Here is a 16,671-nt window from a genome sequence, read left to right on the forward strand (position 1 = left end):
AATTACATGATTTAACAAATCATGTATAATTACCTTATTTTTATAAAAAAAAAAAAAAAAACCAATAGTTTAAAGAAAGGAACAAGTTCCCCTTTTATAGTGTGACACCAGGTTAAGAGGGCTTAGGGTTGAAAAGCCAAGAGTGGGAGTAGTGCCAAGCTCAGGTACCCATCTGCTTATATGCAAGAAGACAAAAGGTACAGGAAGATTGGATCTGGGCAACCTAAAATGGTACTGACTACTGGATGTGGAGTCTCCAAGTGCTACAGGAACCAACTGCTACTTTTCAATATTAAACTGAGAATGAAAATATCTCAAAGCATGCTTACAAAAAATGGATTATATACCCTCATGTTATAATGCATGGAAGAAGACATTTTTAAAACTGAGCTGAAGTAGAATGGGTTATATGGGTTTTTATCTTACTTCCGTTAAAAATTAACCAAGGATCAGACATTTTAAAACTCTATTACTACTAATACTTTTAAAAGACACTGAAAACATTCATTTTCTACTCAATTAAAATACATCTCTGTTAACTATATTTTAGAGAAAGGAAAAAAAAACTACATAATTTTGGTGCAATTTTTCTGATATGAAGTGATATTTACCAAGTATAGAACTGTAAGACTTGAAGGATAGCTTCTGCAGAAACAACCTCAAAGTGCTTTTACGAGAGAAAAGTAAATACATTAATGATGTGCTCGTTCACTGACCACATCCTGTAGTCTTTTAAGTAAAGCATCATCGTTTTCTTGACAGAGACGTTTGGCAGGGGATTCTGCATCACCTTCGATGGTTATTATTTGCTTCTTGGTTTTCTGCTCACCTTGCCTTATCATATTATTGATATCTTTCAAACTCTGTTCAAAAATAGAGCATATGCGTGAGTGAAGGGGGGAAGATGGAAACAGCAGCCAAAATTAATAAACTCCTTTTTCCTGTTCTCTATCCTCTATTCAAATTCAAGCACAGAAGGTAAAAATTATTTTTTGAATCTAAGTCAACCTATTAAGAGTGGATAGAACTAATCTTTTCAAGTGGTTTTGAAAACTGGATCTCACTTATACAGTGAGTAGTTCCCAATATGACCCAGAGCAAAAATAGCAGAAGCATCTAAACCAAAACCTGCTGCCATCGAGTCGATTCCAATTCATGGCAACCCTAAGAGTAGAGCTGTTTCCTAGGGTGATCAAGCTGCAAATCTTTAGAGAACTTCTGCCATTACAAGGTATTTGGGAGTAAATTTTGGGTGTGTCTTACCTTAGAAGGGCTGCCATTGAACTTGTACAGCAGAGCACTCCTTGGTGTAAGGCCTGCCCCATTCTTATGCGGGGAAACATAAATGGAATGCTGTTGGGAAATGCGGCGCGGTGAACCTGGCTGCTTCTTAATATGTGGGTAAGGAGAGAGTGGTGGAGCTTCCATCTGAAATGACCCCAAAAGTCAGTTTTCTTTTAGGCTAAAATTTTTTTTTTCCTATTTTTAATCTCATCATATTTTTACCATTATTGGCATCTCCTAGTTAGAAGTCATTTGTACTGCAAGAGTTTATTTATGGCTGAAAAATTGCAAAGAAACTACCATTCATTCTTTATTTTTTAGCAATTATTAACAAATAAACTAAAATTAATTTTCCCAGATTTGTCCTAGGGCAAGGCACTATTAATGGTAAACCAGGAGCATCAGACCCTCCTGCAATCCATAGTAAAAAAGGGAAATGGTAATCAGCGTACCACTCACAATAAAGATGTCTCTATTAACCTGCACATATACACAACTAAAGCAGTAGCAGAAAGAGTGAAAAAGAGAGAATTGTATGAAGTAGCAGAATGATTGCAACATGGAAGAAATCTAGATGAAATATAGCAAAGACTTTATACTGAAGTGCAAAAAAGTGAGCAGGGTAATGTAGTGGTTACGAGTAGGGCTGCTGACCTCAAGGTCAGCAGTTCTAAACTACCAGTTGTTCAATGAGAGAAAGGCTTTCTGCTCCCATGAAGATTTACAGCCTTGGAAGTCCTATGCAGGGTCACTGAGTCAGAACTGACTCCACGGCACACCACCACCACCATAACAGAAATAATCCTTAGTATTTCATTCATCACCTTCATTTGAAACTAAGAAAACTACTTTTAGTTTGCTAATGGTACAAACATTCTTGAGTATAAAAGTAGGGAGGAAGAACTGATAAGAGTAGGAGAAGCCTCTAATAAATGGCAAATATAGACTATTAAACATAGCAAAAGCTATACCAACAAAAGAGAACAAAATAGATTATTACTGGGACACACTAAAAATTAGAAACTTACATGAATCAAAGATTTCACTAAAAGAGTAAAAAGAGAGTTCATAGACTGAGAAAAATTTTTCTGCAATGACATATAACACAAGGAAGGGACTAATCTCTAAAATTTACAGGAAACTAAAACACCTCTATAAGAAAAAAGACAAATAACCCAGTTAAAAAATGGGCATAGGACATGAATAGACACTTCACCAAGGAAGACATTCAGGCAGCAAGCAAACATATGATGAAAAAATGTTCACAATCATTAGCTATTAGAGAAATGCAAAGGAAAACAAACAGTGAGATAACATTGCACATCAACAGTAACAGCGAAGTTCAAAAAAGCAGAGGACAACAAATGCTGGCAAGGATGTGGAGAGACATTGCTGGTGGCACTGCAAATTGGTTCAACCACTCTGGAAAATGGTATGGCACTTCCTCAGAAACTAGGAAGTAGAATACCTTGTTGTTGGTGTTAAGTACTGTCGAGTCAGTTCTGACCCACAACGACCCTGTATAGGGTTTCCGAGGAGCAGCTGGTAAACTTGAACTGCCAAGCTTGCAGTTCGAATGGCTTTGCAGTCTGGCGCATTAACTCATTGTGCCACACCAACAATTCCTCTACTTGGTATATATCCACAAGAAATACGAGTCAGAACGCGAGTGGATATATGCACACCAATGTTCATAGCAGCACTATTCATAACAGTAAAAAGTTGGACACAACCTAAGTGTCCATCAACGGAAGAATGGATAAACAAACTTTGGTACATACACATAATGGAATACTATGCTACCTTGAAGAATAACGATGAAGCTGCAAAACACCTCATAACATGGATGAGCCTTGAGAACATAATGCTGAGTGAAATTAATCAGGCACAAAAGGACAGAAAGGTCATTAATGTAAAAAGCATTACTGTAAAATGCATAAGACCTTTACTGTAAAAGCTCAAGAATGATTTCCAAACTAAAAGAATCATTCTTTGAGAGTTATCAGGGGTAGGGGAGAAGAGACAGTGACTCACAGGTTAGGGGATAGACATATGCTAGGATGATAGGGGAAGACTTTGGCAGGTATATATGGGCTAAATGGGATAGAGGTAGATTGTGACACATGCAGTCTTGGAAAAACAAGCTCTATGATATAGGGATCGAAACATAAGGTAAATGGGTAAAAGAGGGGAAATAATGTTAAGGTGATTGATTGTTTTGTGTATACTGGGTTCCCCTGCATATTAGTGTAATATAGACATTTAAGTGTGAGGGAAAGGAATATTGGGGAAAATACTACAGAAAGCTTATAAGCTCATCTTCAGCCTATAACTGATTGTATTATCTAAAATAAAAGGGTACTAGAATGTACCAAGAGAAACAGGCTTCTTGAGTACAGTGGTGGTGATTATGTGCTGTAGAGTCGGTTCCAACTCATAGCAACCTTACATAGAGTTTCCGAGGCTGTAAATCTTTATAAGCAAAAAACCTCATCTTTCTCCCACGGAGCCACTGGTAGTTTCTAACTGCTGACCTTCAGGTTAGCAGCCTCACTCATAACCACTACATTACCAGAGCTCCTTTTGGTGGAGTATGGACATTCCCAATTGAAAAGACTTACAGACCAAACGGGACTGGCTAGAGGAACAGAAGATACTTCTTGAAAGAAAGACCAAGAGGGGATGGGGAGAACAGTCTGGCTGTGACAATATCAAGCAAGTTGTTTGTCCTGGAGCCATCAAGGCAAGAAAAGTCAGCTCATCAGGGTAAACCCCTTTCTAAGACTGAAAAGAAGGGGGATGCATGTGAGAGCTCCCAAACTTGCAAATAGTACCCATTTGGCCTAACTTTGACAAGATGAAGATAAAGAAATATGATATGGGGAGCAAGCGTAAATTGCTACAACCTGATCAGCTGGACCTTGGCTTATGGTGAAATTGTCCCAAATTTCAACTGAATAGGGAAGGATTCTTCATATCAAGGACCAAGCACGTCTCCTCAGTACGGTTGATAAGGACAGGCAACTTAAGACTCTAGCTATCAAAATTGGAGGCCAATAAAGGCACGAAGTAGCTAGCTTACTAGCTTTCATGCGGGTGCTTAGAGTCAGAATATGGGGAGTAAGACAGAAACCCTACTGAATAGTTTTCCTCTTGTCCAGATGGGTCAGATGATGAGGGGAATAAAATTTTATGATTCAATTGAGAGTAATTGTTTTCAGCTCTAACGGCGATTGCCAAAACTGTAAATGTAGAAGAGGTACACCTAAAAGGAGAGAATAGTTAATCCATCATTTCAGGAACAGGGGACCCTAGGACCATCAAATGGGAAGAGCATGAGAGGAGCGAGGGATCCTAACCGGAAAAGCAGTGACAGCAGAGATGGTGGTGGGCATGATGACAGAGCAGCAGAGGACTATAGGTCCATGGACTAAGAAAAGCATTGTGCCTGCGGGCAGAAGGCTGACTTGCAAAGGGCCCTTTGGACATTTAAAGGAACCAGAATTGACTCCACAGCACATAACCATCACCACCACATTTTCAATGTACTATGTGCACATCATTTAAAAAACAAAGAAAGGTAACAGAGGTAAAAACTGTTGGCTAAGGGTACATGGAGGGGACTGTAATCATTACAATGATTTGTTGAATATAAAACTAATGATCTGCCCTGTAAGCCTCCATTCACCAAATATAACATAAAAGATTATAAAAAAAAAAAGAAAAAAAAAAGACAAGCAATTCTGACTTCTGATAATAACAGACTACATTCCTTGTAAAGAATAAGAACAAAATTCAGGGAGACATACAAAGAAATGGCTACTAGCTGGATGTAGCTTCCAAGTTTCCCTTCTACTAGGTACCTTAAGTGAGATGTACTGGGTCCCAACCTTAGTCTATATGCCTAGGTACACTTTCTCAAGTGTGCACCTACTGCCAAAACTAAGGTCTACATAATTTCTTAGGGTTGACTCTATTAATGCCTCTATTATTTACTTTTCTCTTTGAGGAAAAACAATAACAAAAAAATGTTTCTCTCATAAATTTCGCAACAGAAACCAAAATCTATTTTCATTTTACTATGCTCCCCTTTTAAGTCCTTGTCCATATTGTTGTAGGTAGTTGCCACTAAGTTGATTCTGACTCATGGCAACCCCAATTTGTGCAGCGCAGAACTATTCAATAGGGTTTTCAAGGCTGTGACCTTTTGGAAACAGATTGCTAGGTCTGTCTTCCGAGGCACCTTCTGGGTGAGTTTTAACCACTAACCTTTCAGCTAGTAGTTCCATGTTTAACTAGTAGTTGCATGTTTAACCATTTATGCCCACATAATTTCTAACAATGTAATTACAGTATGAATAGAATCCCTATGATTTCCTCTGGTTGCTGTTATATAATAGTCTTAATCACTTTCTGATTAATTAGTGTTTTTCCCTTTATAATGCATCAGTGAGGCTTTATATGTAATATAAATATGTAATTAGTCTGAAATATGTAATTAGTCAAATAAACTTGTAGTAATCGGACTGCGAACCTTAAGGTTGGCAGTTCGAAACTACCAGCTGTTCTGCAGGAGAAAGATGAGGCTTTCTGCTCCCATAAAGATTTACAGCCTCAGAAACCCTGTGCAGGATCATTATGAGTCAGAACCGACTCCACGGTACTTAACAACAACAATCTATGATTGGGAGTCCTGGTATGGCACTGTGGGTTAATGTGCTGGACTGCAAAGTCGGTTTGAACTGCAATGTCAGTGGTTCAAGTTAACCAGCTGCTCCTCAGAAACCCTACACAGGGTCCCTATGGGCCAGAACCGACTCGACAGCACTTAACAACAAAACAATCTATGATTGCAGGTAATGAGTTAAATAAACTTACAGTAATCTATAATTGTAGATATTAATGAAGTAGTAAAATATAAAATGTACCATATGTTCCTGATTTGATAAATCGTATTTCAATGCAAATGACTTCACTTTTCCTACATATACTGTATTATAAAACTTGATAAGGTCCCCTCTTTCCTCCCTCACTGGTCCACTGGAACAGTCTGGTGTTTTTGTAGTATCTTCTAAGTCTGTTAAAAAGAATTCAGCATTATGATAAGCATACTTTAACATACAATTGATGATTTGAATTACAATCCTCAACTATATTAAAGATCAAATAAACACAAATAATTGTAAAGCAATTAGATTTAGAGAAGGCGCATAAATTAATCTCTAGTGGTGGTGGTGCTGTGCCACCAAGTCAGTTCCAACTCATAGCGACCCTGTATAGGGTTTGAGGTTGTAAAGGTTTATGGGAGCAGAACACCTCATCTTTCTCCCACAGAGCAAACTAGTAGATCAGAATTAGTGATCTTGAAGTTAACAACCCAGCTTGTAATTTACAACACTACTGTCAGGGCTCCATCTGTATTATGTATAAATTGAACTCGAATGTAGAGAAATGCAAACATGTAAACTTAAGATGGTGCTCTTTTCTTTGGATACCACTTCAGGAAGAACTTTTTCATAACTATAGCTTTTCAGTTTACTGCTGCTGGTGCCCTTCAGAGGGCACCAGTCCTCGGTTGTGGTTTTAGCAAAACTGAGCATGAGTTATTGTTGAGTGTCTTTAAGTCAATTCTGGCTCATAGTGACCCTGTATAGGGTTTCCATGGAGCAGCGGTGAGTCTGAACTGCCGACCTTGTGGTTCAAAGTGATCTTGCAGTTCAGTACTTTATCCCACAGCACATCAGGTGGCAGTGGCAAATCTGGAGTATCCTAATGACAAAAGCGCCTGCAGATAATTACATTGGCTCTTTGAAAAAGGTAGAATATCAATTCTTTGCAATATTATCCGTAGCTTGTCATGATCCACAGAGTAGATCTTTCCCATACAGAGACTGTGCATCATTGCGGGTGCGGAAAGCCTCAACTTTCTCCTGTAGAGCAGCTGGTGAGCTCAAACCACCAACCTTGTGGTTCACAGTCCAGTGATTACCATACAGAGCACTGTGCTCCTCTATCTGAATACAGAATTGCTTAATTGTAACTTTCTCCCGATTTGGTGCCAGAATTCCTAAGTCCTGGACACTCTCCCAGCCCTGTGCCACCATCACTGATTAGAATCTGTAAGAGCAGTTTTTTGACTACTAATGAATATCTAGCTAATAGAAGTTTGTATAGACTATAGGGGAAATAGCTAATTTCACCCACCTAAAATTTTTTGGAAAATACAGTGAAACCTTGAGAACCAGAACTCAACAGATATGTCTTATTTTTCTGAGTCTCCTAAGTTTTTTGCCTTTGACAGGGTGCAGTCTTTACCACTTTGCTATTACTGTTATCCTTCTCTGATAGGTATCTGCTTTTCACAGGTACTTTATCTAACAAAAAGAACCCAGGATCTATTTCCTTTAGCTTAATTCTATTTTCTTTAACTTTATGGCTCCAGATACATGCTAGTAAAAGAAAACACTAAATAGTTAAGGAACTCATATCATTTTCATGCTAACTGCTGATGCTTGGTTTTGTGCGGACAGGCAAACTGCTATGGACAGGTGTACAGTATGTGCAACAAATACAGAAAGGGACTTCTTGTTATTTTATTGGATTATCTTTTATTTTGCATTGACTTGAAAAGGCTCAGAAATAATATATATATACACAAAAAGAACTAAGCTTGGCTTATATACCCTTAAATGAGGTCACAATCTGAGACATTAAAAGATCTTTTTGGTAGGTGAGGTCTTAAAAGCTCAGATGCCAATAAACACCAGAGTGATCATGGAATATTTATGTAGTTGAAAAAGAAATGTGTTTGACTCATTCAATTGTCCTAAGGCTGTAAATGATGCTCATCACAAAGTCATAGATAATTGGAAGCAAGTTAGTACCACACTGTGGGATTAATTAAGTCATATACATGATACGGTACTTAACAACAACAATACATGATACAAATGTAAGCTAATTTAAATACATGAAAAGATGAGACAAGGAAAAGGAAAACGAGATGAAGAGGCACTTTTACAACTTATCAACATTATCAGTATTGACCATTTGTTTTTCTTTAAAAAAAATAAAAAAGAACAACTACTAATTGGAGCCCTGGTACAGCGCTGTAGGATAAGCACTGGATCAAAAGCTTGGTTTGAACTTCAAGGTCAGCAGTTTAAATCCACCAGCTGTTCCTTGGAAACCCTATACAGGGTCGCTATTAGGTCGAAACTGACTCAAGGACACTTAACAACAATGACAAAAGTCTTAGCATGGAGTCCTAGTATGCTGCTGCATGATAATGCACCGGACTGAAAGGTCAGTTTGAACCACAAGGATGAAGGTTTAAACTCATCAGCATGCCTCAGAAAGCTTGTACAGGGTCTCTGTGAGTAAGGACAGACTCGATGGCACTTAACAACAACAAAGTCCTTAGCATGTATTTGATAAGTAGAAGAGAAAACTTCTAAAACATAATTAACAGGGCACAAATTAATGATGTCAATATACTTCTACCTCTCTGGAGGGTATTTAAAGCATTTGACCTATATTTACTCTCAAACTTGCTTCTTCCCAAATCCTGTGTGCATTACCCAAACCCATCTATGTCATGACTCATTGTTGCCTGATATGCACTGTATCATGTACAATTCATGCTAAACTGGACAACTTACCACAATCTGTCATTTCAATATCACCATTTATGTTTTCATTGTATGTCACAACTTCTCTTGGAATACTCTTCAATAAAACACTTCTATAGACCTACAGGTCAAAAAAAAGAATAAGACTCCTGAACTCACAAAGCAGAAGTTAAGCAAAAGCGAAATAAGAGTAAATATAAAACAAATTAAACAGATTTATCTATGTGGGTGATAATCAATGGCAAGATATTATTAATTCTGGTAGATGTCGACTATATATATGGCACACATCTTAGAAGAGGCGATCCTGAAGCAGAACTTGACACTTAAAACATACAATCGTGGAGTCTACAAAAGACAAGAATTAAGCAACTAAAGACTAATGAGCAGTTTTTGCAAAATAAAAACAATCTTCAAATAGCTGAACTTCCTCCTTCCTTTTCATCCCTTATAGGAGAATAATTTGATCTTGATGGGGCTTGTTTGCCTGCCCCATTCCCATCTCTTTCATTTGCCCCTTCTCTGCCTCCAAACCCACAAACTTTTTCCAATCTCAAAGATAGCTGGAAAAGTATGATCCATACTTTTCCCTCTCATAAGTTAGTGGTACTCAGGGGATATTTAGCAAGCTGTGGTTTTTCACCCACACTAACCTCACCTGAATGATCTAGATTTTTCCAAGTTCTATTACTAAGGGATTTTCCCAAAGAGACCCAGAAACTCTTAGCCTGTGACAGGATAATGAACACCTACCTAAACTTGCTCTTCAAATCTCTCTATATTGCTTACTCTCGATACATTTTAGGGCTTAAGTAAAGAAATGCAACTATTTGTGGGGCTCTCTTAGAAGGGGATGTAACTACCATTACTAGAGCCAGAGATATATAAGTTCTCATACCACTCTTCTTTCAAGATGGACAATCAGCAGGACTAGAGAAGAAGCCATTATTATGATCCCTTAGAGCAGAGTTCAAAGAATTAAGATAAGGTGCTCTTTAGCTACAGTAACCTTTGGAACTAACATCCATTAAATGTTACTAGGGTGCCAAGCCACTATACTAACATTTTACATTTCCATGGCTGAAAAGTTATATAAGATTTTCACCATGGCTACTTTTAACAACACAATCAGAAATGACTACCATCTATTCAAAGATGCAAATATTCGGATTCTTAGCTGATGGCAAAAGAAGTTGATCTAAAGTTAATAAAATGTCATAAGATTTAAACCATCAGATAATTAAGTCACAAACAATTAAAGAATATTGTTATTATCACTATTTTCTGGTAAAAATATTCTGACTCAACAAATGAACAAAGGAATACAACCTGTTATAAATACATACAAGTAAGTAAGGAACATTCAGATTTCCTGGCTTCTTTTGAAAACTGTCCTTTTAAAAAACTATCTCTTCAGTCTAATGGTATCTATTCAACCAGGAAATTTAAAATATAATAAAACAACTTTACCTTTTATATGACTTCTCATCAGAAATTCAGTACAAATCTATTTTTGGCAATAGGGGAAATAAAATAACTCACGTGACTATTAGCTTGGGGCTGATTCCTATAACTTTTCATTATTTCTTGAAAAGTTCTTTCTTCTTTTGTTACCTAAAGAAAATAAAACTGCATTTTTTGGCTATGAACAAAAACTTCAATTATAGTTTGGTATGAGAGCAGTCTTGCAGAAAGCCATTAACCCCAGGCCAGTTTATGACAAAAAACACTAACATTTATGATCTTTACCACCTTTTAAGTTCAGCTATGGGGATTCAGCTTGTAGTTTCATTAATCAAAAAGCACTGAGATTGTAATGGCATAACTCAAGTAAAAATGTATTTCTTTATAAAAAGAATGGTATAAGAAAATTCAGATCTGCTGAATCCCCTGTAGTCTCCAACGTTATTAGTTTTAAGTCCTTATTTAAAAGTAAATTAGCCACATACTAAAGGACAGGAAATGTCTTGTAGTGATTAGCCATCAATTATCTAAATTATAGGATTAGACTTCTAACATTTCAGGACAGACTGCATGATTTCTAATACAGAAAAATCACAGTGGTGGTCAAGCAGAAAAAAATGATCAGTGATCCAAAAAGGAATTTCTGGTATGGCATTATAATGAAATTATTCCTCTCCAATATTTCACTGTCAGTAGCATTAAACCTGCTTACATAATGATGAGTAAGAAATGGCAAAACCTGAACTTCTAGATTTTCGACAACTTCTAGATTTTTTTGAACTTTTCTGAATGTCTAGAAAACAGAAATGATCTGTAACTAGTTAACACTTATTACGAATTTGTAAAAATATTTTAGAGGTATTGTGGGAGAGGGGTTACACAGTAGTTTTGCTTTGAAAAGAACAACAAAAAACAGATCTGACCTGTGTATCTGCTGCGATTGCCAGGGTGACAATACAGCCAAGTCCAAATTTTCAGACACTGTTTTATCTTTCAGGTAATCAGACTTTTAGAAAACAAGTTAAAAATGTCATTTTATGACTTAAAAATGCGTGGTAGCAAGCAGAAAGTAAAGTACTCTTCAAAGGACATACAATAAATCACTAGAAAGCAAGATGGTACTGAAGCTATTTTAAATGAAATTACTTATCAGGATGTTATAATTACCACTTATTATGTAATTCTGGCCAAGATACTTAACAGCATTGGGCCTTATTCACTTCCAATATAATGATCATATTACTTCATAGTACTGTTGTTGTCGTGTGCCGTTGAGTCGGTTCCAACTCATAGCGACCCTATATGGGTTTCCAAGGAGTGGCTAAGGAGAGCTATGGTTACGAATCGGGCTGTGAACCTTAAGGTCAGCAGTTTGAAAGTTTCTCCTAGCTGTTTTGTGGGAGAAAGGTGAGGCTTTCTGCTCCTATAAAAAAAAAAATTTTTTTTTTTTCAAACCAAATGCCTCACATATTTATTAGCTAACCTCTTTAAATGCTGAAGAATAAAAATAACGGAAGAAACCAGAAGTTTTGCAAAACATGTTCAACTGATCAAATCTTGGCAAAATTGAACTTGCTATGGTAGGGTACTAGGACCTGGGTCTATTATGTGCTACGCCATCCACATGTACCACTCCTTAGAGAACATGGACCACTCCTTAAAGAACATGGGCCACTCCTTAGAGACCCAGCTTGGTTCTTCTCCAGTGTCTTCTCTTGGAGTTGTATCTGATTTTATTCCCCAACTTCATTAGACTCCATTGGGGAATGGGACGATTCTGCTTTTGTTTCTTGGCCAGGAATCTCTTGATCCTGAAAGTCTTATGAGAAGACATAGTAAAGATGGAACGTAGCAGCGGTCACACGATGGCGAAGAAAGGAAGAGCTCCCATAAAAACTTACAGCCTCAGAAACCCTATACAGGGTTTCTATGAGTCGGAATTGACTCCATGGAACATCGCCACCACCACCACCACCACCAAGGAGTGGCTGGTGAGTTTGAACCACTGACTTTGCAGTTCAAACTAACCTTGAGGTCAAATGCTTATCATATAGTATCACATCAAGACTCCACTAGATCAGAGCTATCACAGGTTGGGGGTGGGGTGGAGGTGGTCACATTACTAGTGTGAAGAGCCACTATACTATGTAAGGTCTCTAAGGTCCTTTCCAACTCCTTCTCAACTAATGCATCCCTATAAAGTAGGAAAGCTGATTATTATGAAACTAAACAATGCATCTAGAAAATAAGTACATTAGCTGGAATTGAATACTTAATATTCAGTGATTGGGCACTATTGGCTTGCAGAGCTAAGGACAAGAGAAGTTGAAATCAAATGCAACAGATTTTTACCTCACAATTGAAATACTGACAAGGGCAGAGTTTTCCCCAACATATACATTACCTTTGCCATGATGTAAAAGGCACAAAGGAGTAGCTGATCCAAATGTCTGTCTTTCATTAAATCAGAGCAGTGAACTAAAGTAAATTCAAAGCATGTCCATATCTTTCTTCGTAGCTCATTAGAAATATCCAGTTTTAAACATAAATCACGTAAGCGTACACTTGCCAAATGATAGACCTAAGATAGGAGAAAGCACATCGACCAAAAACTCAAGTGAGTCCTTCTGAAAATGTTTATGTCTTATATTAATTAATGGCCTTTCAGGTTAAGATGTAAAAACACCTAGGTTATGGATACATTATATAAAATTTCTATTTTGTAGCACTGGTTAACTGCTATGGCAGAATAATGTACAGAACAAAGTAAAATCCTCTTTGGATTTTTTTCAAAAAAATTTTTTTAGGATGTTATCTGGTACTCTGCACTGCCAACTATGTAAAATGAAAAACAACAAAAATGCAATATTTTATTTACACCATGACCATTGTTGTTGTTGTTATATGCCATGGAGTCGGTTCCGACTCATAGTGACCCTGCACAGGGTTTCTGAGGCTGTTAATCTTTACGGGAGCAGAACGCCTCATCTTTCTCCCGCAGAGCAGCTGGTAGTTTCCAACTGCTGACCTTGCGGTTCGCAGCCTAATTCATAACCACTACGTTACATGACCATTATTAGTGCACATTTTTGTCAAGTGCTCAGAAATCTGTATCTCATCTTCTTTAGGTTTAGGTAAAATTGTTAGGACACCTAAATTGCCAGAATTCTGGTGTATGCCTATAGGATAAGCACTGGACAGCTAACAGCAAGATTGATGTCTCTTGAAAACCCTATACAGGGTTGTTAAATGACTCAGAACTGACTTGACAGCACATAACAACTACAAATACTAACTAAAATGTTTGACTCCAAAAATGAGTCAGAAAACAAAAACATTTAACAAATATTCCCTATATTTCTGTACTATTTCTATGAGCCCATAATAAGAATGTTAAGTAAGATACCAGGGTTGCTACTTAATGTATGCCATAGTAAATTCAGTTTAATGCCCTGAGCATTTTATATTTACAGTCTTTATATAAAATTGATGGAGTCCTACTGTGGCATTGTAAGATAAGCACTGGCCAGGCTGCCAACCGCTCTGCAGAAGAAAGATGAGGCTTTCTGCTCTCTCAAAGAATTAAAAGTCTAGGAAAGGTTCCGGGCTACATGCAGGAGAGGAGGTAGGGAAAGCTCGGATAAGAAAGGATGGGGATCTCACGAAGGAAACATTCATATACCAGAACCACAGCTTTTGAACTATCATAAGATCAGTATTCCAGTCTCTCGAACTAGCATTTTTGAGAAATCATGCTGCTAAGGAAAAAAGGGGCATTTTGGAACTCTCCCGCGGGACGCCAGGTCACTCCGGTGACTGTAGAGTTTAGAGAGCAGGGCTAAGACCAGCCCCATCAAAAAGCGGCATTTCCAGCAGAAAGGGAAAAAAAAGGTGGTGGGGGGCGGGGGTGACCTTGAACAAAAAAACCCCAAAAATCTTCCTGCCCTGGCTTAAGATCTCAGCAAGATAAGTTTACCTATGGCACAGAGAGCGGGAGACAGGCAGCTACTTTTGACTTCATCCACCACCCGCTGGCCCCAATCTGAAACTCTGCATCTAAGCAGCCCTGCCCCCACTCCCAGGTAGCAGCTACTGTTCTGGCAGGACAAGAACAGAAAAAGTAAGCCAAAGCTGCATCTCCACTCCAAAGTGGTGATTTCGGTCCATGCATTTATATTACTTCTGGTTTTGGTCATTTTGATGACACATCATTCCTGGAGGTGGGAGCTTTTCCTCCCTACGTCATCTAAGAAAAAGCAGCAATCGTGGTCATATAGCCAAGCTGTAAGCATACACCATAATACTCCACCACAAAGACAAGACCCAACAATACCTGCTACGCATTACAGACGATACGGGAAGCCCATGTCCGGATCATATTAATAATAATAATAACCATGACCAATAAGAAACAATCAACTTTATCGAAACATGTCCAAAACCAGAAGAGAGCAGCTGACACAAATGATCTGGAAACAGACAAAAGCTTTATAGAGGAGAAGGAGCGGGTTTTCTGGATATGCCTGAGAGGGAATTCAGAAGAATGATACGGAAACAAATTCAAATACTGCGAAAAGCAGTCGAGGAAATTAGGAAGTAAGGAAAGTACTGCAGGAACAATCAAATAGGATTGACACAGCATTGGAAACAATTCAAAAATTGCAAAAGATGTCCAGGGGATCAATAATAAGATAACAGAAATGGACAATAGGCTGAAAGGGGAAAGGAGCAGACTAGAAGAGATGGAAGCCAGAACTAGCGAACTGGAAAACAAGTCTCTCAATACTGCCAAGGTAGAAGAGAAAGCAGCTAAAAGCATAAAACAATCTGAAGAGAGTCTAAGATTCATGCTGGATAATATGAAGAGGAATAATGTAAGAATTATTGGCATTCCGGAACAAGAAGAATCAGAGAAGTCCACAGAGGAGATAGTTGAAGAGCTTCTGGAAGAAAATTTTCCTAATATCTTGAAAGACGAGAAGTTTAACATTCAAGAAGTGCAATGTACCCCAGGAAGGATAGACCCCAAAAGAAAGTCTCCAAGACATATAATAATCAAGTTCTCCAAAATCAAAGACAAGGAAAGAATTCTAAAAGCGGCCAGGGAGAAGAGACCTATAACTTATAAAGGCAAGTAAATTAGATTAAGCTCTGACTATTCAGAACAAACCATGCAGGAGAGAAGGCAATGAGGAGACACATACAAAGCCCTACAAGAAAAAAACTGTCACCAAGAAACGTCTATCCAGGAAAACTATCAAGCAAATATGATGGTGCGATCAAAACATTTCCAGGATAAACAGAATCTGAGAGATTTTATCAAAACCAACCCAGCACTTCAAATCATCGTAAAGGGAGTTCTGTGGACAGAAAACCAACAAGAACAGACAACAAATACAGATTGATAGGTATGGCAACATCCTACCTATCAACAGATAGCGGAGTCCAGAACAGAACTGGACTACTACAACAAACTCAAAGGAACAGGGAGATCAACTAAAGGCCAAAAACATATCAATGTCAAAGAATGGACAAACGCAGCAACGGAAGCCCAGGTGGTGTGGATGCCAGGTAAATTAAAGGTTACAATGGAGTATCCTAAATACAGAGAAATTTAGTAGACTAGAAGGTAACCCCAAAGAAAGTTAACACTCTACAACATATCATAAAAACGAATTCCCAAGCAGAGCAAGCTAACAGAGAAACTAGGAAGAAACCGACCAGAAACAACTCAAAAAATATAAAGCCAACACAAGAAAGATAGCAGAACCAAAGAATGAACAGCAATACCAAAAAAGTAACATAATGACAGCATATACACAATGGAATACTATGTTACCTTGAAGAACAAGGAAGCTGCAAGCCACCACATAACATGGATGAACCTTGAGGGCATTATGCTGAGTGAAATTAGTCAGTCACAAAAAGAGAAAAACTGCATAGGACCACTAATGTAAAAGACTAAGGGAAAGAACCCATACTAAAGGGGGGTAGGAGGTATTCTTTGTTGATTATTGGGATGTTAGGGGTGGGTGAGGGGAGGGAGGGGAAGGTGGAGCACAGAGCAGGGATTAGACACAGGATAGTTTGGGTACTAGGGAGGGGGCAATATAGAAGTAGGGAGAGGGGAATGGAAGAACAAAGCAGATGAGAGAACAATTAGACAGGTCTCAATGGGCTAAGTGAGACAGAGGTAAATAATGATATATGCACAACCTGGGAACAACAGGGTTCTGGGATGCAGAGATGGTGCCATGGTTGGAATGTGGAAAAGGGGGGAATAATATTAAGA

At 38.1% G+C, this 16,671-nt stretch overlaps 1 protein-coding gene across 1 annotated transcript in view; it reads right to left on the minus strand.

The window, feature by feature from the left end:
- Positions 1–692: 692 nt before the first annotated feature.
- RBL1 (retinoblastoma-like 1 (p107)) overlaps positions 693–16,671 on the minus strand; it is a 72,366-nt gene continuing 56,387 nt past the window's right edge. The window contains exons 16-21 of the mRNA XM_006874734.1: positions 12,784–12,960; positions 10,458–10,529; positions 8,946–9,036; positions 6,213–6,361; positions 1,264–1,428; positions 693–863 (exon numbers count right to left, since the gene is read on the minus strand). Of these exons, the coding sequence (XP_006874796.1) occupies positions 693–863; positions 1,264–1,428; positions 6,213–6,361; positions 8,946–9,036; positions 10,458–10,529; positions 12,784–12,960 (825 nt within the window). The remainder of the gene's footprint in view (positions 864–1,263; positions 1,429–6,212; positions 6,362–8,945; positions 9,037–10,457; positions 10,530–12,783; positions 12,961–16,671) is intronic.

The sequence above is a fragment of the Chrysochloris asiatica genome, unplaced genomic scaffold, assembly GCF_000296735.1.
Source record: "Chrysochloris asiatica unplaced genomic scaffold, ChrAsi1.0 scaffold00296, whole genome shotgun sequence".
NCBI lineage: Eukaryota > Metazoa > Chordata > Mammalia > Afrosoricida > Chrysochloridae > Chrysochloris > Chrysochloris asiatica.